Source organism: Colias eurytheme, chromosome 24 (assembly GCF_061535395.1).
Source record: "Colias eurytheme isolate Ceu_HAF_F1 chromosome 24, ilColEury1 Martin Lab GWU primary, whole genome shotgun sequence".
Lineage (NCBI taxonomy): Eukaryota > Metazoa > Arthropoda > Insecta > Lepidoptera > Pieridae > Colias > Colias eurytheme.
This window is the reverse complement of record NC_143003.1, coordinates 5,318,688-5,344,451: the sequence shown is the minus strand read 5'-3', so window position 1 is coordinate 5,344,451 and position 25,764 is coordinate 5,318,688. Positions and strand designations below refer to the sequence as shown.

The 25,764-nt window shown below is 32.1% G+C and overlaps 1 protein-coding gene across 1 annotated transcript; it reads left to right on the top strand.

The window, feature by feature from the left end:
- The first annotated feature begins 305 nt into the window (after positions 1–305).
- LOC149897976 (protein GVQW3-like) lies at positions 306–13,944 on the top strand. The gene is made up of 2 exons (XM_090115842.1): positions 306–1,604; positions 13,528–13,944. Exon 1 carries the CDS (start codon positions 456–458, stop codon positions 951–953), a length of 498 nt encoding a protein of 165 aa, XP_089971968.1. The 5' UTR covers positions 306–455; the 3' UTR covers positions 954–1,604; positions 13,528–13,944.
- Positions 13,945–25,764: the final 11,820 nt, after the last annotated feature.

The window sequence follows — 25,764 nt, the reverse complement described above, 5'->3', positions numbered from 1 at the left end:
CCTATTATACTTCAATAAAATAATCATTGCATTTTCATTGTAGAAGATATTTAAAATATTGTAGAAAATTTGTTCAGATAAGTGTAGGTACCTATCATTGAGCATGGTGACTCTTCGTTGCCCACTATTTTCAGTTATTTACTCTTTCTTAAAAATATTTAGATTAAAACGTGGAATAGCAATATACGAATATCACAGAGCATAAAAGGTAAGTTTTTCCAAGCTTTATGGATATTATTATGTTTCCCAAAAAGGCTCAAATAGTAATTTTAGACTGTTATTTTAAAGCAGAAACTTAATCATTTAACTACCTGGTGCATTCAATAAGTACCTAGCCTCATCACCAGAGGGCGCTATTGTTTCAAAATAGGTTTACCAAAGTGTAGCTCATTCTTTTTTAATTATTTAATTTAATTTTCATTCAAATCCCTTCATTTGTTTTAATTTGACAACCTATGGAAGCGAACGTGTGGATCGGTTTTACAAAAATGGAAAAAAAGCAATATCGTTCGGTGATTCGATTCCTATTTTTGGACGGGAAAGAGCGCATCGAAATCAAAGACCGCTTGGATGCTGTGTACGGTGACTCTTCTCCATCGATAGCCACCGTCAAGAATTGGTTCAACGAGTTTGCACGTGGCCATACGTCGGTTTTTGATGAACCACGTCCAGGTGCACCAAAAACAGCTGCTACGGAGGAAAACATTAAAAAAATCCATAATCTCGTATTGACAGATCGCCGATTGAAGGTTCGGGAGCTAGCTGAGACTGTAGGCATTTCAGAAGAAACAGTGCATCATATTCTTCACGAGGAACTCGGCATGAGAAAGCTGTCAGCGCGATGGGTGCCGCATTTACTCACACCGGAAAACAAGCGCAACCGTGAGTCCACATCGGAGACGTGTTTGGCGCTGTTTAAGCGGAATCCAGGGGAGTTTTTAGTCGTTTTGTGACCGTCGATGAAACCTGGATTCACTGGTACACATCAGAGACCAAGGAGCAATCAAAACAATGGATCCAGACCGGGGAAAGTGCTCCAAAGAAGGCGAAAACTGTAAAATCGGCCGGAAAAGTTATGGCCACCGTTTTATGGGATTCTCAAGGAGTTCTCTACATCGATTACCTCGAGAAAGGTAAACAAATTACAGGGCTTTACTATGCCGATTTATTGAGCCGATTCGACGCCGAATTAAAGATAAACCGACCCCATCGGGCTGAGAAAAAGGTGCTGTTTCACCACGACAACGCACCGGTTCACACGTCTGCCGTTACCATGGCCAAATTGGTCGAATTACGCTACGAATTGCTGCCTAATCCACCGTATTCTCCAGATTTGGCCCCTGGTGACTTCTTTCTGTTTCCTAATCTGAAAAAATCCCTCGCCGGGAATAGATATGGATCAAATGAGGAGGTTATCGCTGCCACGGAGGCCTATTTTGCAGAGTTTGAGAAAACCTATTTTTCGGACGGGTTAAAAAAGTTGGAGCATCGCTGGGCTAAGTGTATCGAACTAAAAGGAGACTATGTTGAAAAATAAATTGCCACTTTTCCAAAATTTTCGTATACTTTTTGTAGGCTAAGTATTTATTGAATCGCCCTCGTAGGTTATTAGTGCATTTGGAATATCTCAAGAGACAAGAATACTTTTTGAATAGATATAAATTAACATTAAAGGATATAAAAGTATACATAGTCTTTCTTTCCACCACTATATTATAATGCATGAAAAAATAAAATGCTTCACTCTAATAAATGCTTTTATATCATGCTAACTTTCTACATTATAAATTATAAATATCTTCCTAGTTGCTAGTTCTCTGCAATTTTGCTTGAGTGTTCTTTGCCTTATCGTGCGTCATCACCATAACCACAGATTAGGTACATAAAAATATTATAAATAATTAAATACGTAACTATAACATGTTATTCACACTATTCATGCCCTATTTTTCCTAGTTTCTATATTCCCATCCCAAAAGATACATTGTCCTCTAGATCGCACAATAAAACAATGTCTACACGACTATCCAACCAAGGCAGTTATAACATTCACTATTGCGCGTGCGTCAAATGACAGCCGCTATCGTATTTCAAAATGTATAATATTCTGATCAATAACACTATATAAATAATAATCTCTCATAATGAGATCGTGAAACGTTTTTAATTGACAATATTCGTGAGTTTAACGGCTGTAAGTGTCAAGACGGATAGATAAAACGCTTAACCCTACAGTAGTCGCGTGGTCTACACGTATAATCCAGTGATACAAAATTGCAAATTTCTAAAAATCTAATAGCTCCAGTTTTCTATCATTCGTGTACTCTAAGTTGAATAATTGTCGCATGCACTCAGTGCAGCGCGGAGAGTCGGGTGCGTATGGTTGTGCAACAGGAGCTCCGTAAAATTATTCACGGCTTGGTTAGCCGAAGACCATTGTCGTGATGATTTTGGTGGCGACTTGTGAAGTTCAGATAGTAAAGAAGACCATGTAGAGATGCAGCAGTAGATGCCTATACTGGAGATAAATTGAAACCGGAAATAACATCTCCCTATAATCGCACTAAAATGAATTTAAGTGCCATGCAAGTGCCACGCAAGTGCCATGCAAGTGACATGCAAGTGGTTTGTTGATTATTTTAAATAGAAAATACATATATAGTAATGAAGATTAATAAATAAATGAACAGATTTTATAATTTATTTTTGTTCTTTTTCTTGATTTAAAATGGTATACCCTTGTATACCACGCGACCTCACACGTCACTTTTAGATACGCGACTACTGTAGGGTTAACCGTTCAACTAATGCTTTGTTAGAGATAACGAATTATGCTATTGTTTTATGATTAATTATGTAAATAGATATATTTATGTTGATTCGTTCGAACTAAAAATTAACTTTTTACACAGCATAATAATAATAATGAGATGTGAAGATCATCCATTAACGCACTGCAGCAACGGAAGGTATTGTACAAAAAAAATATCTTATTTTGCAAATCTAATTGAATAGTCTAATAAAAATATAATTCCATACATACAACATAGTGTTGAAAGAAGTACCCTAATTTTAACGTCTTGTAAATCCAATGTTTTTTTAATATGCATTGCAAAACATATTTTAAATTGAATTGACTTCTATTTTACGTCCTACTTTCGTTATTTTTTTAAATCTCCCCTTTCTAAAGTCGGTTAAGCATCTAACAAGAGATCAAGTGACACCAGCATGTGCGTGGAACATACAATGTTACATTTGGTACAGTCACGGATGTACTATCAAGGTAATGCCCGCCGTGAGACATGACGTGGCATGTGTCCATTGTCACACGGTTTTGGACAAATCAAATCGATTGATTTGTCCGCATTTATTGGAAAATTTGTTAGCAGATAAATATTGAAACGAAGGGTACACTGGGTAGTAGGTACACTGTAAAAGATCTTCTATTTCAACCAAGTGAAGGAGAATTTACAGACTGGAAAAGCATACATTTCTACGACGCTACTTTTGAAAGCTATATATTGTCTGCGCCTCTAAACATTCAAAAAAGACCTCTGTGTCCCGTAGTTTGTCTTTTGATGTAAATTAAACCTCATAAGGTAAATGATTTATATACAAATTACAAATATACTTTTTATCATTGTTCAAAATGACAGTATGTTTATTAGGTATGTTTTCTTGTATGTAAGTTAGAATCAGAGGTAATTTACACAATAACGTAACACAGTATTGTAAGTTCTATCTAATATTACGACAGCTACATTCATTTTATTGAAGTTAGAAGTACCACAACACATACAAAAAGTCTTGAATTCAGAAATAACATTAGTACACAGCCTTCTCTATGTAGACTTTGTATCTACAACGCGACGTAAGTATTTATACACCTCATGTATTTCTAGCAAAATAAAAATGCATTGCTACTTAGTTAAATAACTGCGTCTCGGAAATCCGATAAGTACAATAGCGTGACTCACTGTTACACATTGAAGCCGTTAAATCGCATTAAAATTGTTCAAGTGCTTATGCTAAGCCCGTAATATGAATTAATTTATTTTGTATGAACTAGGACATGTGGAATATTGTAATTTCTGAGTTATATTATCAATCGTTCGTTTTGTAAACGTGTTTTGCAATTAGAAGAAAGTTTGACGGTTAAAATGAGCAAACGAGCTGGCATACACTGGACTGAAATATATGCATACTGATATATTATAACATGTGAGATTAAATATTTAAGACGTTATTATAATAACTTCTCACTAAATACTTACATTGAAATTGAATTTCGGTTAAATAAATAAAAACACATTTTTTTCTTAACGATTTTTATTTCAGCAAATATAGAACAGATACGATTTTTATTTCAGTAAATATAGAAGAGATTATTCCTTATAGATACGTCACAAAAATCGTGACGTATATCAACGAGAACGAGCACAAAGCAGTTGAACCGTGGACCCAAATACAATAAAGTTCATTGGACTAAAGCTAGACGATCGGCTGCCTTCACTGTATAATCTGAATTATCATCGTGATACTGCTCTATTTAAATATTTTTGAGAGCAAATACGCTGATTACCTTAAGTCACTTTGTGGTACATCTATAATACCATAAAGTCCCCATGGTGTAATGGGACAATGAGTTTTGATTCAGTAGCCCATTGGGACTATGTTCCAATTTTATGATAATATTGTGTGGTTTAAAGTTCCGTGGTTGTTACTTGTACAGGATCAATACCAAGTTTCTAATGAATGAATTATCTATAAATTTAAAAATTTCGTTACTAATGATATGAATGAACCACGAAAATGTATTTATTTGTCTTTCTTTCACGTAACAACCGAGCGACTTTGTGATATAAATTTTGTTTCTAGCGACAGTTGAAATGTATAAATAAGAAGCGGTAAAGCTGAGGCGTATTTATGTTCCAACTTCCAACTTGATCAAAATAATTAAACAAAACTAATTAAGTAATTATGATAATCATTTTAATATTAAAACTATCTCTTGACTCTGTGAACTTTAACGCAGTTAATTTCGATCCTGTATGCAAGGCGGCCCCTAACCCGAGATAAAAACAAACATTAAAGTTCTCCAAAAAGCTTTTAGTACAAAAATCGATTATTAGTTATTGCATTTATCTCTTCTAAACAAACTAAATATGCAATGAAGTCTTTCCTATTAATAAAAAAAGGATAGACAAATATATATTTAAAGCTCAGTGATTGTACATTTTAGGTACTATATTCTATACTAGCGGTCCACCCCGGCTTCGCCCGTGGTACATATTTCGCAATAAAAGGTAGCCTATTTTCTTTCTCAGGGTCCAAAGATTATCTGTGCCAAATTTCATCAAAATCGGTCCAGTAGTTTATGCGTGAAAACCATACATACATACGAACCTTTCCTCTTTAAAATATTAGTATAGATACACTAGGATATAGTTTAGGATATATAAAACTAATTACATTTACCGTCGTGACGTAGTAACAAGGTCAGATTCTAACGGATAACTAGGTGATTCATAACCTTGAGTGTATGACGAAATTATCGGATTTTTAACCGGAAAAATTCGCAATAAGGTAAGTGTTTTCCAATTATTTTGTATTGTGAAATATTATGAGAAGAAAAGAGACATTCAAAGCTCTCACGTACCAAAAATTAAAATATATATTTGTTTCGTAATTTTGCACTTTCATACGTAAACTGGTACATTTATTGAAAGAAAGAAAGGAAGGAAGGAAAAATAAAGAAAAAGTTTTTATTTAACGAAAATAATCACTTTAATATAACAATAAATAACTACTACAAAATATTTACTGATAAAACGAATAGTAATAGAATACATACACTATTATTTATCCGAATTGAATGCTACGTAAGCAAAACCACGGAATGTAGCTAGTAGTTGTATACGTAGTATATTATTATTAGTCTGTGCTAGTAGTATTATATAAAATAAAAAGGTCCCCTGAGCTTTAGCTTAGCCGCAGGGAACGACTCTGTAGAGGTAGACATAGATAATAAAACAATACTGTATAAAATAATATTTTTTTATCAAATTATACTACTGTAAATATTATACTCAAGAACTATTTGGATTGGTTTTTTTAACAAACTTTTCTGTCAATTCACTAAGATTTATATTTTGTCAAAATAATTTAGGTGCCAGTTGTATGTTATTTATTTAGGTAATATCATTGAATATTTCTAATAGGTATTCTCTAGGTAATATTATGTATATTTTATAAGTTTATGTAATAACATCACTGACTAACTTCAATTCTGTCAATTTCAGCTGCAAGTCGTAGTTAGCGGTCGTCGTTGAAAACCAGCGTTGCAGAAAGTTCCAGAAAGTTCTACAATACATGCATATGTGAACATTTCGGCTTCTCTATAATTGGTTTAGTTGTATCATTAATATTAACTTATTCGTTACTAAGCTTTAGTAACGAGTGAAGACTTATTACAGTATTTATATCAGTTTTGGAACAGCTACGATGTTGGGACCTTAATCAATTCATAATATAAATAATAATTTTTTTTAAATCTGTTTACGAAGATAAACAATCATGAACTTATTGCATTCATTATTATTGCATCAACGATCTTTTTTAAGTGTACAGAGGAAATTACACAAACAAACAGGTGAAGAATAAACTTGTTAAAAAGATTAATATAATATCTTTAAAAACCACAAAGTTACCTGAAACTTCATCAGTGTTTTAGGCAGCTGTGGTGTAGTCACACCAGGTGACCTAAATTATCTTTATATTATTGTTCTGCCAAATACTCTGATTCTTATACTGTACCACAGATAACTTAATATTATAAAGCTGAAGGGTTTGTTTGTTTGTTTCAATGCGCTAATCTCAGGAACAAATGGTCCGATTAGAAAAATTCTTTCGGTGTTAGATAGCCCATTTTTCGAGGAAGGCTATAAAGCTATATAATATCATCATGCTAAGTTCAACAGGAGCGGACCCACGCGGGTGAAACCGCGAAGTGCAGCTAGTCTACACTATCTACACTAATATTATAAAGAGGAAAACTTTGTTTGTTTATTTGTTTGATTGTAATGAATAGGCTCATAAACTACTGGACCGATTTTAAAAATTCTTATCCATTCGAAAGCTACATTATCCACGAGTAACATAGTCTAGGTTTTATCCCGGAAATCCCACGGGAACGGGAACTATGCGGGTTTTTCTTTGAAAACGCGGGCGAAGCCGCAGGCGGAAAGCTAGTATTAGATAAAGTCTTTGTCTACGTTCTTCCATATTTAATCAATAACCTTTTGTAGTAAAAATTATCGCTATGAAATCAGCGCAATGCAGTAGAGAGTAAATAAACTTGTTAGTTGTGTTTGTGCACGACTATAAAATATTTATCACTTAAGTTTCCAATAAAACTTTTATTTATTTTCTTTCATATTTCCGTACGCTTTTATTGTATTCGTTGCATTATTAGAACCAGTGACATTACTCATACATTACTTTTCTTTATAATTCGATTTTTGCACGCCTCATAAGCGAAGCGTTGAGGTGGGTACTACTGTCACTTCGCGCAAAACATCTGATTTTTCAAACTTAAAATATCTTTATGTATCATACATTGCACTTGTAAGATAATACATACACACACATATTAAGAAAAAACACTATTTTTAACGTTCATGATATTTTTGATGTCATTTTTGTTATTTAAACTAGTTAAAAAACAGTTTAAAAGAGTTCTGTCTTGGACGTCCGTGTGTCTGTATGTGCGGATCCTTTTTCTTGTTAACACGATAGCGACCGAAATACTTTACTAATCGAGTCTTTTTTTTTCTCTTACGCTTGAGTATGCTCAGGAATAGAACCCTTTCATTTTTCAGGGTCTGATTCGATGTGGTTTAATTGTTATTAAATAAACAAAAATAATAATTAATAAATATTTATTAAAAAAAAATTATGAGGCGTGCACTTTTGGATTTTCCAAATTTTTATTATTATTCATAATAAATATTTGTATAATTTAATGAACATAACCGCTCGTGACTAATGTGTAATTGTGTGTGATGAATTATGAAATGTATTAAAGTTTAAGATTGCAGTTGGAAGTATAAAATATATACCTACAGTAATGAAAACGTGAGCTTTTCTGAATTTTTGTATGAGTAACGTAAAGCTTTGTTACAAGATTGGAAATTATGTTGTTTTAGATATACATATAGTGTCGTGGACGATTTCTAAGAGTACCCGCGGCCCCGGCTAACTGCGCGGCTCGACGGAACACAGTGGGGTTTTAGTCGGTAAGAATCCGACATAACCCTTGGCTCCATCCCCGGGGGCCGTGGGTATCTTTGGAAGATTTCCCCACTATAAAAAAAAAATAAAGATATACATATAGTATGGTTCATGGTTACACCAAAATGTCTAATGAGATTAGAGTAATTACATTTAAATTTCTTTAAATATAAGTACATAGTTATGACAGGTTAGTCTTTTATTATTACCTATACTTGTTGTTGTGTAGATATGTACTCGCACATGTAGGTACATGTACATAATTTTGTGTATTTCTTTATGAAATCCATACCTTTATTTAATAAATCATTCCCAAAAATTATTATAAATGCCTTTATATTCTCAATGAACAAAAATTGCAAAAGAATCGTGTCCACATCATGTAATAAGATCCAAGATGGCGATCGTCGTGTTAATTTCAATTATGGCAGTGCCAAGGTCTAGCTAGAATCTCAATTGGCACAATGGCTCTTTGAATCATGTGTCTACTGAATATGTGGGTATTTGTGTCGATAATTTTGGATTTATTAGCTTTGTAGACCAAGTGTGAAGGTAAAGAAAGAGTAGTGTGATTAAGGAATCCATAACTTTAATATTATAAATGCGAAAGTAACTCTGTCTGTCTGTCTGTTACTCAATCACGCCTAAACTACTGAACCAATTTGCATGAAATTTGGTATGGAGATATTTTGATACCCGAGAAAGGACATAGGCTACCTTTTATTGCGAAATATGTACCACGGGCGAAGCCGGGGCGGACCGCTAGTAACTAAGAAATGGATTATGATAGTTAATTCTACTTATCAAAACTTTTTGTCTCTACATCGACAATTTCATTATCTGTTTGATAAATTGTTAATTCGATTAACTTTGCGCTATATATCTAGAAATAACAAACAAACAAACAAACATACTTTATTGTGCACCAGGAAATTAAAATTACATAAGCAAATATATAAAAATAAATAGAAGAATAACTGCATTGATAGGTATTAGGTAAGTATAATATTATATTTTTACTTTATTTATACTTTATTAAAAAAAAACTTTTTTTGTACACATACAATAAAAATCTTACAAAATAACAATTCAATTTGTCTATTTTAATGCCTTATACATAGTATACATATATTGAATTATTAATATTGAATTGTGAAAATAAAGTTCATTAATTTGTTTCATTCAATTCCATACAATTTCTTTTTGAGTTTCTAGCACGTTGATAACCAATCAAATCAAATCAAAATCATCAAACATATGAATATCGCAAATTTAACTTATCCAACATATAACGAAGCAATTTGGACTTAGCAAATAAATACAGTTGAACCTCGATAACTTAAACCTCGGTAACATAAAAACCTCTGTAACTTCAAAAAATAATGTGTTCCCTTCCCATCAGAGCCCAAAACTTCTTTAACTTAAAATACGCAACCTCTATAACTTAAATAAATAATCTCTGTATTGGCCCTCAGTAACGTCAAGAAATGTTTCCACAACCTCTATAACATAAAATTGTTTGTCAATGAGTCATTTTGAAAGAGTGTCAAAACAAAAGGTTTCGGTATTTATTGCTTGCACGTGTTGTGTTTACTATGTATTGTTAACGTAAACAATACATTACCTATTGTTTGCTTTATCGAAATTCTTCAAAGCTTTGCGGCGGTTAGCTTTATGACAACGACTTACTTGCAACATAAGTTTTTGATTGTTGTCCTGGAAACATCACTTTACTTACCTACTGTGTGATAAAACTGGCTTAAAATGAGTCCAAAAAGAAAACTAACAACCCTCACCTACGCTTATAAATTAAAAGCTATAGAAGCAGTGAAAAATGGATAGACCCTTGATAACTTAAAACCTCTATAACTTAAAATATTTTGTGTTTCCCTTGGACTTTAACTTATCGAGGTTCTACTGTATTTATTAATAATTATTTTAGCGTTTAGCATGAAAGTTTAAATAAGAGCCTACTTTGAATAACCTAGTTAGAACATTTTATAGTTTTGTTTATTGTTATGTTAGCTTTTCAACACTGAAAAGTAAAGGTGATAAATGAAATAATCCTTTACTATAGATACATGTCAGTTTAAATTCAGTTTCATCTGTTAATAGAATTCGCTTTTTGCTACCGTACATAAACTAATGGAAAAACGAAGTTTATCAATTTATAAAATCTCATCGGAAGAGACGTGTGTTTTATTTTAAAACAATGTTTTAACTGAATTATTAGTAACCAGATTTGCTATATATTTCATCATACGTGACACACATACAAAAATACGTTACGGTGCATATACATCACACGAACATAGAGCTAGAGCAAGAGCATTCTTTAGTGATCTTTTAGTGTAAACGAAAACTCGAATTCAGTGTTGTTTAGTGTAAGAACATTGCATAGAATCTATTCGAACGCACTAAGAACAACGTAAGAATGTTCATATTTACGCTTGTTTAAACTATAAATTAATAATTTGACATTGTGACATAATCAACTGCAAGAAAGTAATTTTCAACAGTAATCTTAAACCTTTTCTTATGTATCTCTCATATGAGAATAATATTATTCTCACACAGCATTCTTATGGATTAATTCTTATCTCGAAATACAGTTAAAAAATTAAAATGTTTAATCTATAGATGGTTTGTTTGTTAAATCTCAGGAAACACAGATCCGATTTGTAAAATTATGTTGCTGTTATATTATAGTTCATTTACTGAGGAAGGCTCTATACAGCATCATCAGGCATCATCATGCTTAGACAAATAGAATCGGAGCAATGGAGGTAAAACCGCGGGGCACAGCTAGTTTGTTATATGGTGAAAGTATTAGTAAGTATAAAGGCTATAATAATTATGAAATAATTCAAACAAGGTTTATCGCTCCATAAAGAATTCATAACAATCAGACCACCCAAAACTTAAGAATAAGCTGTTTATAGAAATTTGAGTCGTTATACTTACCCGATAAGATATTATTTAGCTTGGTTGAATTATATCAAATATTTTTTTTAGTTTCATCTTATTGTTTGATCAGCATTGCTATTATTATGGTCACAGGCCATTTTTATAAGGATTTGTACACTGTTTGCATTTATAGTATGAAAAAGTTGAGAATGTTTTTTAATCTATACTTATTTCTAATATTATAAAGCTGAAGAGTTTGTTAGTGTGAACGCGCTTAACTCAGGAACTACTGGACCAATTTGAAAAATTATTTCGGTGTTAGATAGCCCATTTATCGAGAAAGGCTATATATATATATCATCACTCTAAGACCAATAGGAGGGGAGCAATGCGGGTAAAACGACGGGGCACATCTAGTGAGAAAATAACAGTCACTGTGAAGCGGCATTCGAATCTACGTTTCGTAATTATTATTGATAGCATAGGTGTAGTATGGTTACTGAATGTACTTATTCGTTTTCCATTTGCTTAAATTAATGTACAATTTTTAAATATTTACCTCTTGATATCTTGCTATAAAATAGAGCTAATTTTTTTTGTAGAATTGGAAAGAGGCTCTTTGAGGCTTATGAAATTTTTTTACCATCCATTGAAAATCTCAACAATATTTTACTTTCAGCTTCTTTCTGTATGTCGTATGTGCATGCATTTTGTCATATAAAGTATAAAGTTTGACTAGGAAAAAAAGGAAGTTGACTAACTTTCAAAACCTTCGTAAAACACTATACCTAATATTATATTAAATGCCAAATATTTTGCTATAAGTAAATTAAGAATGGGGATGTTTTTGTAAATTCGATACACAAAACAACTGAATCAACTGATTAAAATTTTTCATTGATAGTTTAAATAAAAAAATATATTAATGACTAGCTTTCCGCCCGCGGCTTCGACCGCGTTTTCAAAGAAAAACCCGTTCCCGTAGAATTTCCGGGATAAAACCTATCCTATGTCCTTTCTCGGGTATCAAAATATCTCTATACCAAATTTCATGCAAATTGGTTCAATAGTTAAGGCGTGATTGAGTAACAGACAGACAGACAGAGTTACTTTCGCATTTATAATATTAGTATGGATACAAGTAATTTAAGACAGACGGCGCCATACGAACTAAGTAGTGAAACTTAATCACTGCTAAGTACATAGCTTATTACTTAAATACAAGGGCATACAAAACGAACCATTAGCCTTGTAACATACATATAGGTATATTAAGAAGAGCTGGAACGTCAACACATTTACACATTGCACATGTTAGGCCGGGAGATACTGACACAAAATTTCGGGCCATTTGTAACAGGATGGCGGTCTAGAGGGGTCTTAGTACGCAATGACAAAAAGAAAAATGATGGTCAGAACGCTGGTACCGGCGGACTAGTCGCGTGGGCGTTAGTCACACTCGTCGGATAAATAGCGAAAGTCCAACGATTTGTAACACAAAAATTTTAGAATTTACCGATAGCCCTTAAAAAAGATGTAGGCGGTAGTGTCATGCCATACAGTTACGATGTGACTTACAGTCCGCCATACCGACGTGAATGCGTTGATTTAAAAAAAACAATTCAACCATTTGTACCGGGCTCACTTTTGCACAGGTAACCATCGTCGTGCAGCCATTTACTAAAATAGCCATGCCATACTTTTCGGACGATTCAAAATGGTCGCCATACCGCGGAAAAGTAGCGGAAAGCGCGGAAAGCGAAGATTTGTAAATCGTTTGACTTTCGCTATTTATCCGACGAGTTCGACTAACGCCCACGCGACTAGTCCGCCGGTACCAGCGTTCTGAGTTCTGACCATCATTTTTCTTTTAGTCATTGCGTAAATAAGACCTCTGTAGAACCGCCATTCTGTTACAAATGACCCGAAATTTTGTGTCAGTATCTCCCGGCCTATGTATGTGTCATTTTTTTCAATTGTTTATAAATACAGGGTGATGTAATTGGTGTAGTACGAATATCTAAAAATCTATGAAGAATTTTGTGATACAGTAAATGGAAGAATTATAGGCTATTTTACAGTATTTAATAAAATTATTTAATTTTTTGTTCATTTTCATTAGAAATGTCAATTTTTCTCACCAAGGTGGAAATTTGGATGATAAGGATCTTGTTAGAGAAATATAAATTTTGACTAAAATCGGCATTTTTTTTTTCAAAAATCAAATAACTAATTAATAATCAGAGTTATCACATTATTAAAAAAAATAAGCCAAACTATACACAATTTTTACCTACTTGATGCAATCCTCAAAGATCATGGACATAGTGTATTGCGCCTTCCACCATACCATCCAGAACTCAACCCAATAGAGTTACTATGGGGCATAATTAAAGGGAAAGTAGCATCACAAAATGTGAACTTTAACTTGAAAACTGTGTAAGAATTATTTAGAAAGGAAGCAAATGCTATTAGCCTGGATATGTTTAGTGACGTTTGGAGAAAGACGCGAGAACATGAGGAAAAATATATTCAATTAGAACCAAAAGTAGATAATTACACTGACTCATTTATAATAACATTAAGAAATTCCGACAACGAAACATCGAGTTCTTCGAGCGATGAAAGTTACAGTGAAGTAGAAGATTACGATTATGATTAAATAGATTCTTCTTCTTCTCTATAGATACTGCTGTCTGAATTGGTGGTAAATGTTAAAACTGTTAAACTGTTATGACAATTCAAAAGTGCTTCTAGAAGAAGTCTAATTGTATAAATGTTTGAGTTTGAGTTTAAAACCAATAGTGTGAAAATTATACAATAAACATCAAAACATGTAACACATATTTGTTAGCTCGTATTGGTAGGTATTACGTACTTATTACAAATATAATATTTCTTAGATATCTTTACTCGACCAAAGTCAGGAATTTAATTATTATTTGATAATTGAATGATTATTAATACTTTTATCCAATTGATTATTATTAGAATAAATAATTAACTTCATCAATTGATTTACTTTTAAATTATAATTTTACAGGTAAATTATGAGAGCTTTCATAAGTAATTATATTTGCATATTATACATATCTACAACGCACCCATTTTACAATTCAAGTCTAAAATGAAACTAGAGTCGCATTTATTTTTGAACATACTGTAAGTGAAATTGCATAAGTGTGAGTACTGTGAACATGCCAGCTTTCCCTAATTGACCGATACATGCACACATCTATTTTATATACGGAGTAGTTCTGTCCGTCGGTTTGTAACAATGCATGACATCATCAACGCTAATCGTGATTTGAATCTATGGTCTCGTTCTATGTTGTAGCAAAAGTTGGAAATTTTATCATTTTGCAAAGTGCTTGTAATGTTTATCCGATGTATGAATCTATCGCAATCAGGTTTAAAATTTCAGCTAGTGTCACAATATAAGGACCATCCTCGTACTTCAAGGAATATTATAAAAAAAGAATTATCGAAATCGGTCCACCCATTCACGCGTGATGCCGTGACCAAGGAAAACAAGGGTTTCATTTTTATATATATAAGATTACAGCAAGCCTAAATAAAATAATATTTGGGAAGGATTTTCACGAAGATTTTCAATTACCTTTAAGACGCGTCTTCTCTCATATTGTAAAGTATTCGAAAAAAAATAGTCTAGTTTTATTCCAGGTAAATAAAGTAATAAAGTACCCGAGGCAATATGAAGGAAAAGTAGGTAAATAATAAAGCACGTAATATTTAAACATTTATTTACTACAACCAAAAACCACATACATACTGAAGAACAATAATTTAAATAATTATACCATATTATAACTATTTACTAAAAAGCAGACATTGTTCAAAAAGCCTGTAGATTATTAACTACAACATACATTATTACACTAAGATTATCTGCTTGCAATTTTAATTTAGCATTATGTACAGGAAGTTGCTTGCATTGCCTGTTGTATACATTTGTTTTACGTATGTATTGTACTATTGTATACCAATTTTATATAATAAAATTGAGGAAAAGTGTGTTTGATAAACAATTAATAGATGATAAAGTGTCCATATAGATTTAAAATTATAAGAATAGAAGGTTAATAGAAACGAAAGATATCGTGGGTAGACACGATATTAAGCAATTCTAGCGGTCTTATGGTCGGTTTCAGTAGATATCAGTCCAATTTAAACATAATTTTAGTATTAATTCTCAGCTGTACTTACATGGTTCCCTAGTTTAAATGTATACGAAATAAAAAGCGATCTAAAGGCATTGAGATATACGTATAGTAATATTATCTCAATGTCTAAAGGTACATTTTTAATACACACATTACGGATTAGACTTCGATATTGAAACCCAACGTTAGGTAAGGTGAAGGCGAAAGTTTGATCGATATCAATTTCGGTTTTATGAGAATCACAAAATATAAAAAAACGATTATCCGCTAAAAATATTTATTTTTATTTATTTATTTATTTATTTATATTGTGTGTTAGCCACAGAATAGAACAAATATTGAATTAGATAAAAGATTGAATAAATGATTGATATAAATTTGATGATAAAGGCATTTAAATTGTGATTAATACTAAAGAGGACACTACGATAAAAATGTTAAAAATTTAAATCAATAGGACTGTCCTACGTATATAACAAAACTTATAAAAAAAAAGATATTACACTCATTATATTTTACTGCATTAAAGCTTTTTTTGCAATTCATTCGTAATTGGCGATAAAATTTATTCAGCCATCAAAAGAACCTGTCATAACTATGTCATAGATCATAAACCAATGCAGAAAGGGTATGTCTTTGATGGTCCAACCCGAGTTTACTGCCTATTAGAGACGGCCTCTCGAAATTGTCATATTATATATCGGGTCATTGCTTTCCTTGTGTTGTCGCTCGGAAAAGGGCACAATGGTCCCTTCGTATTTAATTCACCCGTGGTTTATTTATTGACCTATTTTCGTGTTTATTTATATCATATAAGAGAAGGGCTTACTGCCTCAGTTCCTGAAATTGCGAGACCTTTAGAGCTTATGGGCATAATGCGGTTATAATGGTTTTGGCACGTTTTATTGGATGAAAAATTACAGTTTTTGTTTTTGCGGTTGTTTTGAGTTGACGTTAAAACTTTTGCATTTATTGACTTGCTCGACCCCTGTTGTACTTCAACGAGCTAAGTTACATACAATTTAGTAGGTATATTACTTCAGAATATAACTGAAACTTTACTAAATGAATGCCCATTAACTTATGAATTATTTATTTCTGAAAATACTCTGTAATAATTGTACATTCTATAAATATTGTACATTTAGCAGTTTTTACAACAAGTTTACACTTTTACAAAAAAATTTGAACAACTTGTGTCTACTTACATGTACAGAGAACTCATTTTAGTCTCTAAATAATCTCGACCATGAAATATCTTTATTAAACATGTTCCTATATGTAATAAATAAGATGTGTCACGTCTGCATAAAATCCGAGTCTATGACACATCAGCGCGGTCATAAAATGCTGCATCGTAATATTCATTTCGCCCATAAGGAACCCGTACGTTTTATGAATGAAAATATAATATTATAGTACATTCTAGGCATTTTATGGCACCCATGGCCCCGTTTGAAATATTAAAATTGTATTGTGGTGGATCGTTTTACAACACACTTTATGTTTAATTCATTGTTGTATGGGTCGGTGAAATATCTTCGATTTTTGATGATATATTTACTAATGATAGGCTCAGATAATATAATATGTACTATAATAATATGTAATATAATATGTAATGTAATATGTTGTGTGTGTATTGTGTGTGTATGTATATTATGTATGTATAGGTTTCTATTTTTTTAGTAGAGTAAATGGAATTGAATGTAGTATTTGTCATTTCGGGACTCAAGAGCTATATCACATATCAGAACTTTTATAAATTATGTAAAAACTAAGAAACTCACTTTTTCGTACGATAAAAACAGATATATAATTTAATACAATAGGTACATATAAAAATCAACAATCAGTTCAACCTATGCACACTAAGTGTTTGCTTTTGACAAAACTATATCAATTATAATAACATTGTGTAAAATTTTAAAATACCTCTTGTTAGTAACATACAATAAATAGCATTACCATTTTTAACTAAAACAATTAAAACTAACTCAGAAATGCGTCAAGCATTGCACATTTTATGGCTACACATTAAGTATATTCTCGGAGTTCTTCTCTATTTCTATTTATTCTTGCACATGTCTTCGAATTCCTTTCTTCTCTATTTAGCTCTTCTTTTACAGGGATTGATGAACAGACGGCACTAACACACCTGAAAGTTTGCTCACCTAGTGTTAATACAGGTTAGAGCAACAATTCAGGCCCATCAGTGTACCGAACTTCTTCTTTCTTCTCTTCTTGTATCGAATTTCTTCTGTTCTTCTCTATATCTTCTATTTGTTGCCATGAGCCGTCACAGTGACGACTGCGAAGACGCTAAACAAATGAGCGATGATTATCAGATTCATTGACAAATATTAGATACTAATTATTGCTATAAGCTAAATAAACATACGAAAAACAATATTATGTTTACGTACACATAATTATTACAAAGACCTCACATGCGAAACTATAAGAAACAATAAAAATAACAAGAACACTCATAAAATTAACAAGCTCACAACGATCATGTTCCAAACAGTCGTAAAACTAGTGGCAGTATTATGCCATTACAATAAAGCAGTTTGTCCAATCGAAACACGAGTGTCTATCTAAAAACTGAATCTACATTATTACGTTGAGCAAGCATGGCGGCGCGTAAAATGGCGCGAAAACGCCTCGCGATTTGACAGCTGTCAATTAGAACGGCGGGAAAAGAGTGATAAACGACGTTTCGATACACAGCCGGGTTCTTTTCGTCGGGCCGTTAGTTTTATCGCGTTGACAGAAAGACAATCGTCTCATAATTGGATGTTTGTTACATTAACAGCGAAGTTGTCACGTGTCTCGGACGTTTTATTTGTTGTAAATTAGTCAAACTTGTGTCAGTCTCAGCTGTTTATTTAACGAATCGATTGTGATTGTTTCTTTTGTTATTTGAAAGGAAATTGCTTTTTTAATTTAAAATGTATTTTAAAAGTTGCTCTAGTTAATTTTAAATTCTGTAAATTCGCATTTTTTTAAGACACCACATATAATTTGTGATGATAAAGATAGATTTATGGTAGGTATTAAATATTATCTAGTATTCAGCTAAAGATCAAAGAGATATATTTAAAATTAGTTAAATAAAATGATTCAGTTCTCAGTGGACACATTTAATTTGATTTATAAGGTACACACATATATTTTTTAATTTAGAAATTGAAGGATCTAAAAATTGAAAGACCCATCAGTGTAACTGTGTACCGTATAAAATATGTAAGAAATTTATTTATTCAAATTAAATACACACAACAGATCACGATCTTGTTGGGCGCACGAGCGTAAATATATCCTTTCTTAAAAATTTTAATATATTTTCCATCTCTTACAATTCATTTCAATATATTTGGCGTATACATTTAAAATTATTCATCGATTTATTTCAATTTTATCAAGGAATCGGTAAAGTCGAATGTTTCACCGTCTAAACGCGGGAAATGAAAACGATGAGTGTGCCAAAATGGTTGCCAATAACATTCAGTTGGTTCCGTTACAAAACGTTATTAGAAATGGGAGATTTATTTTGAATATATTTCTAAGAACCGTTATTCACACAAAATTTATATTTCAATTTTATATTCAATTATATAATATACTAGCGGTCCGCCCCGGCTTCGCCCGTGGTACATATTTACGTTTTCTCTACATAAGAACCATCCTCGTACTTCAAGGAATATAATAAAAAAAGAATTATCAAAATCGGTTCAGCCGTTCTCAAGTTATGCGCTTACCAACACATTTTGGGATTCATTTTTATATTATAGATGAAGAGGAACGATATTCACAAATGTTGAAAAGTAATATCACTACATAATATAAAACAAAGTCGCTATCTCTATCCCTATGTATGCTTAAATCTTTAAAACTACGGATTTTGATGCAGTTTTCTTTAATAGATAATGGTCCTTGAGGAAGGTTTATATACATAATTTATTAGATTTTAGACAAAGCGGGTGAAACCGCGGGCAGAAAGTTAGTTTACAATATTGCGCTACCTTCTACGATTTTTTAAAGTTAATAAAAATAACAGTCATAAATAGCTACGTCATATAAAACTATTTTAAAGTAGTTAAAAAATTACATATTTTACAAATTACAATGCAGAATCGAATTTTATTTTCCGTGTAACAATATCCATTTTATATCTAACTAGCTTTCCGCCCGCGGCTTCGCCCGCTTTGTCTAAAACATAATAAATTATATACTAAAACCTTCCTCTTGAATCACTCTATCTAATAAAATAATCGCATAAAAATCGCGTAGTTTTAAAGATAAGAAAGAAGTAGCATACATAGGGACAGAAAAAGCTACTTTGTTTTATACTATGTAGTGATACTGATTTCAATATCTTAACACATCAATAAAAAGAAGATTACTCTGTTATGAACATGTTAAAATATATTTCACTTAACTTTTTATGCGTTTAAAACAATGTTTATATTTCGTAATTCATGCATATTTATGTTTTGTAATGACCTATATTTCTGAACGTTTCATAAATACACCATTTGTATAATCTGTGTAAAATATTATGTAAAACAATTCGTTGGCAAGCTGCTCCAATGATGGAGGAAATCGATATTTAATATGGTTTATTTTGAACAAATTTATTGAATGAAAATCTGAGCTTTATAGGTAAACTAGCTTACTCCGCCCGCTTTATCTAAAACGCATTTTTTTGTATGTGTCAGTCTGTACCCATGAAATTCATAAACATGTCTAATTTTGATACTATACCTACGGTGTATAATATTATCAAATAGATATGTGCACTTATTCTTCACTGCTCATCCGTTGCTGTATGTAGATATAATTCTCAAAAGTATAATAAATAATTATTGAAAGTATCTATTATTATCATCATCACCATCACCCACTAGGTCAATCCACTTTACCATGACGAGCTTTTTATATTTAAAAAGACGTGTGCCCTGGTCAATGTCACAATATAAACTAACTTCCCTGCTACAGTCAATGGGGTAATTGAATCAGAATTAATTAAAATACCCGCATACTTCTAAATTACTATCTATCATCTATTTCTACACTATAAGATATCTGCTATCCTAATTTAATTAGAAATTTAAGACAAGCAACAACGCCCGCTATGAAAGCTTTAACCATGGTACTTTTGGGGTGCTATACACCAATAATTGACCGCCTCCTCGGTACAGTGGTTGACGCGTGAGCGTAGAACCGAGGGGTCCTGGGTTCGATTCCCGGTGGAGACGAAAAAAAAAATGTCTCGGTCTGGCAGGACACAGAAGGCTGATCACCTACTTGTCCCTAAAGAAAAATCGGTCAGTGAAACAGATGTAAGAATAATGCATCTGCCCCCTACCCCACTACGGGGACACGGGACTTCACTTATACACCAATAATGTGGGAGGATGTGTTTGTAAAGAACCAATCATATTGCTTCATTTAGTTTGAAGTTTGAAGTGTTTAGATTTTGAAGCGATACTATTGGCTATTTACAAACGTTGTTCGCTACACGTCCTCGCACATTATTAGTGGAAAAGCACCCTAATTCTCACACATTTTACAAATTTTTTTTTTACAGAAATATTTTTAATGATCTGATTAGTAGTTTAACGGGAATGCATAAATTCTATGTTTCTAAAAATATACTTTCCCTACCTGTACTGCATAAACACACTGTCATAATTTATGTATCATTTAGTACTGAATCATTGCATCCGTACAGAAAAAAATCAGTGCAGCAATACATTTTAAATAAAGGTGGCACCATTGCTATCTTTTTTTACACGCTTTTTATTAGCTTCACCTGTATGTTTGTATGTTTGTTTGTAACCGACTTCTTTGGGCGCGATTTTGACCCACTTTAAACGGCCAGATTTCGTTCAAACTTTGTAGATTTATTGAGGACCGATGACAATACACTAATTTGATAAAGCGTGTTTTTTTTAACTATCATTTATTCTGTTTTGAGTGTTAGATTACTAAGATTTATATTTTTATTATGGAGGCAAATAAAACGCTTTCTCTAACTGATAACTCATAGATTTAGCAAGAAATACACGTGGCTTATTCTAAAATGTCAAATTTAGTTTAAAACTCGTTTCATACCTACCAGGCTACCTTTTTATTTTTCAATCGCGCGCGACCGTGAACCATTTTGTTTTTTGTTTTCCAAACAAAATATGCGAAACATTGTTTGTTAAACTGTATAACGCTTGTTTGTAAAATGTATTCCAATGTTCTGGAAACTTCTAAGTGTTATGTGTATTTGTTTTTCGTTGCTCTGTATTCGAATTCAGTTTCAATTGGATTGAAAATACATGTTTAAAGTGAGCTTTTTGACTTAACATGATTATTCGTATGTAAAAGTAGATTTATATGAGTTTTAGATAACTAGCGGTTCAAACCTGAGATAGGTATTATCATTTTCTATTTTAGTCAGGGTCATAATCTATCTGGATCCCAAAAATACTAAAAGTTACCATTGCTTGTCTCTTTAGAATTTTCTTTTCTGAAATTATCATTGCCAATTATGTGTCTGTAATTGATAGAAAACATACCATAACTATGCCGCATTCTTAAATTTAATACCATATGCATAGATTTAAAAAATTTCGACAGTACCTACCTGGCTGGCTATTGCACGCCTCATAAGCGAAGCGTTGAGGTGGGTACTACTGTCGCTTCGCGCAAAACATCTGATTTTTCAAACTTAAAATGTCTTTATGTATCATACATTGCACTTGTAAGATAATACATACACACACATATTAAGAAAAAACACTATTTTTAACGTTCATGATATTTTTGATGTCATTTTTGTATTTAAACTAGTTAAAAAACAGTTTAAAAAAGTTCTGTCTTGGACGTCCGTGTGTCTGTATGTGCGGATCCTTTTTCTTGTTAACACGATAGCGACCGAAATACTTTACTAATCGAGTCTTTTTTTTTCTCTTACGCTTGAGTATGCTCAGGAATAGAACCCTTTCATTTTTCAGGGTCTGATTCGATGTGGTTTAATTGTTATTAAATAAACAAAAATAATAATTAATAAATATTTATTAAAAAAAAATTATGAGGCGTGCACTTTTGGATTTTCCAAATTTTTTTATAAGTATATTTTTGTGTTCATGTGTGTGTGTGTGTATGTGAGCGTGTGTAAAAACTAAAAGCGTGTGTCATTAAATTTAAAAAAACAAAGTGGCATTTGATACTAATATAATTTTCTCAACATTAATTAGGTATTAAATATCATAACTTACTCCTAATATGAATGCTAATTATTCTAGTAAGTCATGTCGCGCAAATTGAATTAAAATGACTCGAATGCATGTTATTTGGTGAATGTTTTCAAAAGTTCAGGGCTCTGGGAATGGACAAGTGGTATTTGAAGTAAAGCTACTGATTACGAAATGCAACTTTAATTTGGAATTTGTCAAATAATATTACGATTTTTATCCTTCGGTAAAAGGAAATGCCGATATTTAAATAAAAAAAGCGTTTGTGCCGAGCACACATGTCAGAAGTGAAACTTCTTTGGCAACATTCAAAGATACCATGACGTGACGGCATTGCCATGACGCGATCATGAAATTTTACTCACAACGCGCCTAAAGATATCTCACTTCAAAAATAATAGTTGCATATTATTCCATTATCCTAATTCAAATCAAATTATTTATGTGCAAGACATGTGATTACAAAGATTCACAGACTTTTCCTTTGAAACGAAAAACTTACTTACGTAATTGATTCACTTTATAACACTCAACATCTCAAAAAATTTCAGTTGACCTACTAAACTGATCAACGAAGCCAGTAGCTATCGCTAGTGTACATAAAAAATGCATAAAGTAAATTACATTCCCTCCCTATCGCGTGACTCAACTAATTCAATTACTGTATACAATATCACTTATTAGCGATATAAAAACTGCACTTCGTGAACCCAATCTTTTAGCTTACATTTTATCTTTATTACCGCTTTAATCAATTGCTTTTACTATCTTTTGCACGCAACTTCTTGTTTTCCCATACGGTTTCAAGAGACGCAGAAATACTAGTTGAAAGTATTTTGCGTTAACATCGGCATCGGCAAATACTTATACATAAATAAGATCGTGGCTTTCTATAGACAGAAAAATGCCTTATGTTTTGCATACAAAATCCACTGAAGATTTGGATACAATTGTAATAATATTTCTAACTAAGACAACTCTCCTAGTTTTAAGCCAAATAAAACGACAAATCACTCCACTTTGTGTAGGTTACGTGTGTGATTAGTATTACCCTTGAGAGCCTTTAACATTTTTATTTATTTCACAAATAAATTGAAATTTTTTCCCACTAGTTTTAAAAAGAGATTATATATCCAAGAACATCTGTTTACTAATATAATTAGTAATTACCCTGTGCAATTTGCTTCAATTATAACTGCACTTAAGAAAAACGCATTTTTCAAAACAATTCGCAAAGATTGTTTTGCCCTAGAAATCACAACACTTGCCAACCAACAGCAGATGATCGTGACTCAGCTTTATCTGTGAACAAGAGAAATATATATATCTAATAAATAAGATTATATGTATTATTATACAATATGAATATATAATATTATCGTAGGTTCTGTGTGTGGTTAGTCTATGTACTTAAATGCTAAATGGTGATAATGTAAGATATAGCTTAATTACAAATATGCATTATAAGTGTAATTTACGAATGTTATGATCACATCTTTCTGATTATAAGAATGAAGATATTTGTATTAGATAAGGTTTCAAATAAAGATTTACTAATCTAACATTATACCTCTATTTATAACTAGTTGTGCATCGCGGTTTTACCCGCAGTGCTCCGCTCCTGTTGGTCTTAGTGTGATGATATATTAATAGTCTATAGCCTGCCAGCTTCCTATATAAATGGGCTAACTAACACCGAAAGATTTTTTCAAATCCGACCAGTAGTTGCCGAGATTAGCACGTTCAAACAAACAAACAAACTCTTCAGCTTTATAATATTAGTATAGATAAAATATAGGTAAGTTATTAAATTGGACAATTTTCAACACACGGACATAAGATCTTATCTTAATCTTAATACTATTATAAAGGCGAAAGTTTGTATGGATGTATGGATGTTTGTTACTCTTTCACGTAAAAACTACTGAACCGATTACAATAAAATTTAGCACACATATAGAGGGTAACTTGGATTAACACATAGGATAGGTTTTATCCCGGAAATCCCACGGGAACGGGAACTATGCGGGTTTTCCTTTGAAAACGCGGGCGAAGCCGCGGGCGGAAATCTAGTATTTGTTATAAATTGAAAATGAGATAAAGCTTAATTCAGTAAGCTTGTTTTTTCCATTCAGTGCGTATACCTAATTGGGAAAATTTTAATTCGATAATCGCTCTGTAGCTATTGCAGTTTTCCTCATAAATTAATTTCAGTAAGAAAGGTAGAGTTTACAAACACTTTTATAAATTTGCGAAGAATTATAATTCATATACGGTGTACATAATGATAGGCAGGTAAACAATGAAGTCATATAATATGATATCATAATATAAATATTGTTGCCTTGACCATTTTTGTGTGCTGTATTCAAAATTTGATGACTTTATGCTAAGTATAAGAGTGTCTTTTCACCATAGATGTGCGAGGATGCCTAACGAGGGATATGTTTGTAAAGAACCAATAGCATCGCTTCAAACGCTAAATGAAGCGATAATGATTGCTGATTTACAAACACACATCAACATCTCTGGTGGAAAAGCACCCTAAGTACTAGTATATAATATAGTTCATATTATATTATTTTCTGTCGTATTAGTTTTGAAACCAATCATTTATAAATTAATACTTCATAAAGTAGTTTATAATCATAAAACCTCGTACTAAATGCTAGTAGTAGGTACTAAATAATGCTAAATCTAAAACTACCCACATAACATAAAACACAAGAAAAACTGCTATAAATACAAAGTTTGTAGTTTCATTCAAGATAAATCCAATTTGTCGAATGATCCTCTCTAACGCCAGTTTTCTGACGAAGCGTTTAGTGAAATAGGTCAAAAGGCTATTACGTGGACTTGCGCCTAACTAGACGCTGTTAGTTTAAAATTCATATACCTATATAGTATTTGGTAGAGTTTTTTTCAATTTTGAAGAAGTGTGATTAAATTTAAGTCACTTGTCATTATTTTTATTTTTTGTGAAACATATGTTAGTAATCTCACGGTTCATTTTTTAATCCTTACCTCATGATTTTTTTTTTTATTTTTGAAACCTAATCCAACATCAAATATCGTAAACCAACATACAGTAAATTTCCTGATTTTTAACGTTAATTTACAAGTGACTT

What these genes read in the sequence shown, in the direction of transcription:
- LOC149897976 (XM_090115842.1), top strand. Translation starts at nt 456, where the DNA reads ATGGAAGCGAACGTGTGGATCGGTTTTACAAAAATGGAAAAAAAGCAA.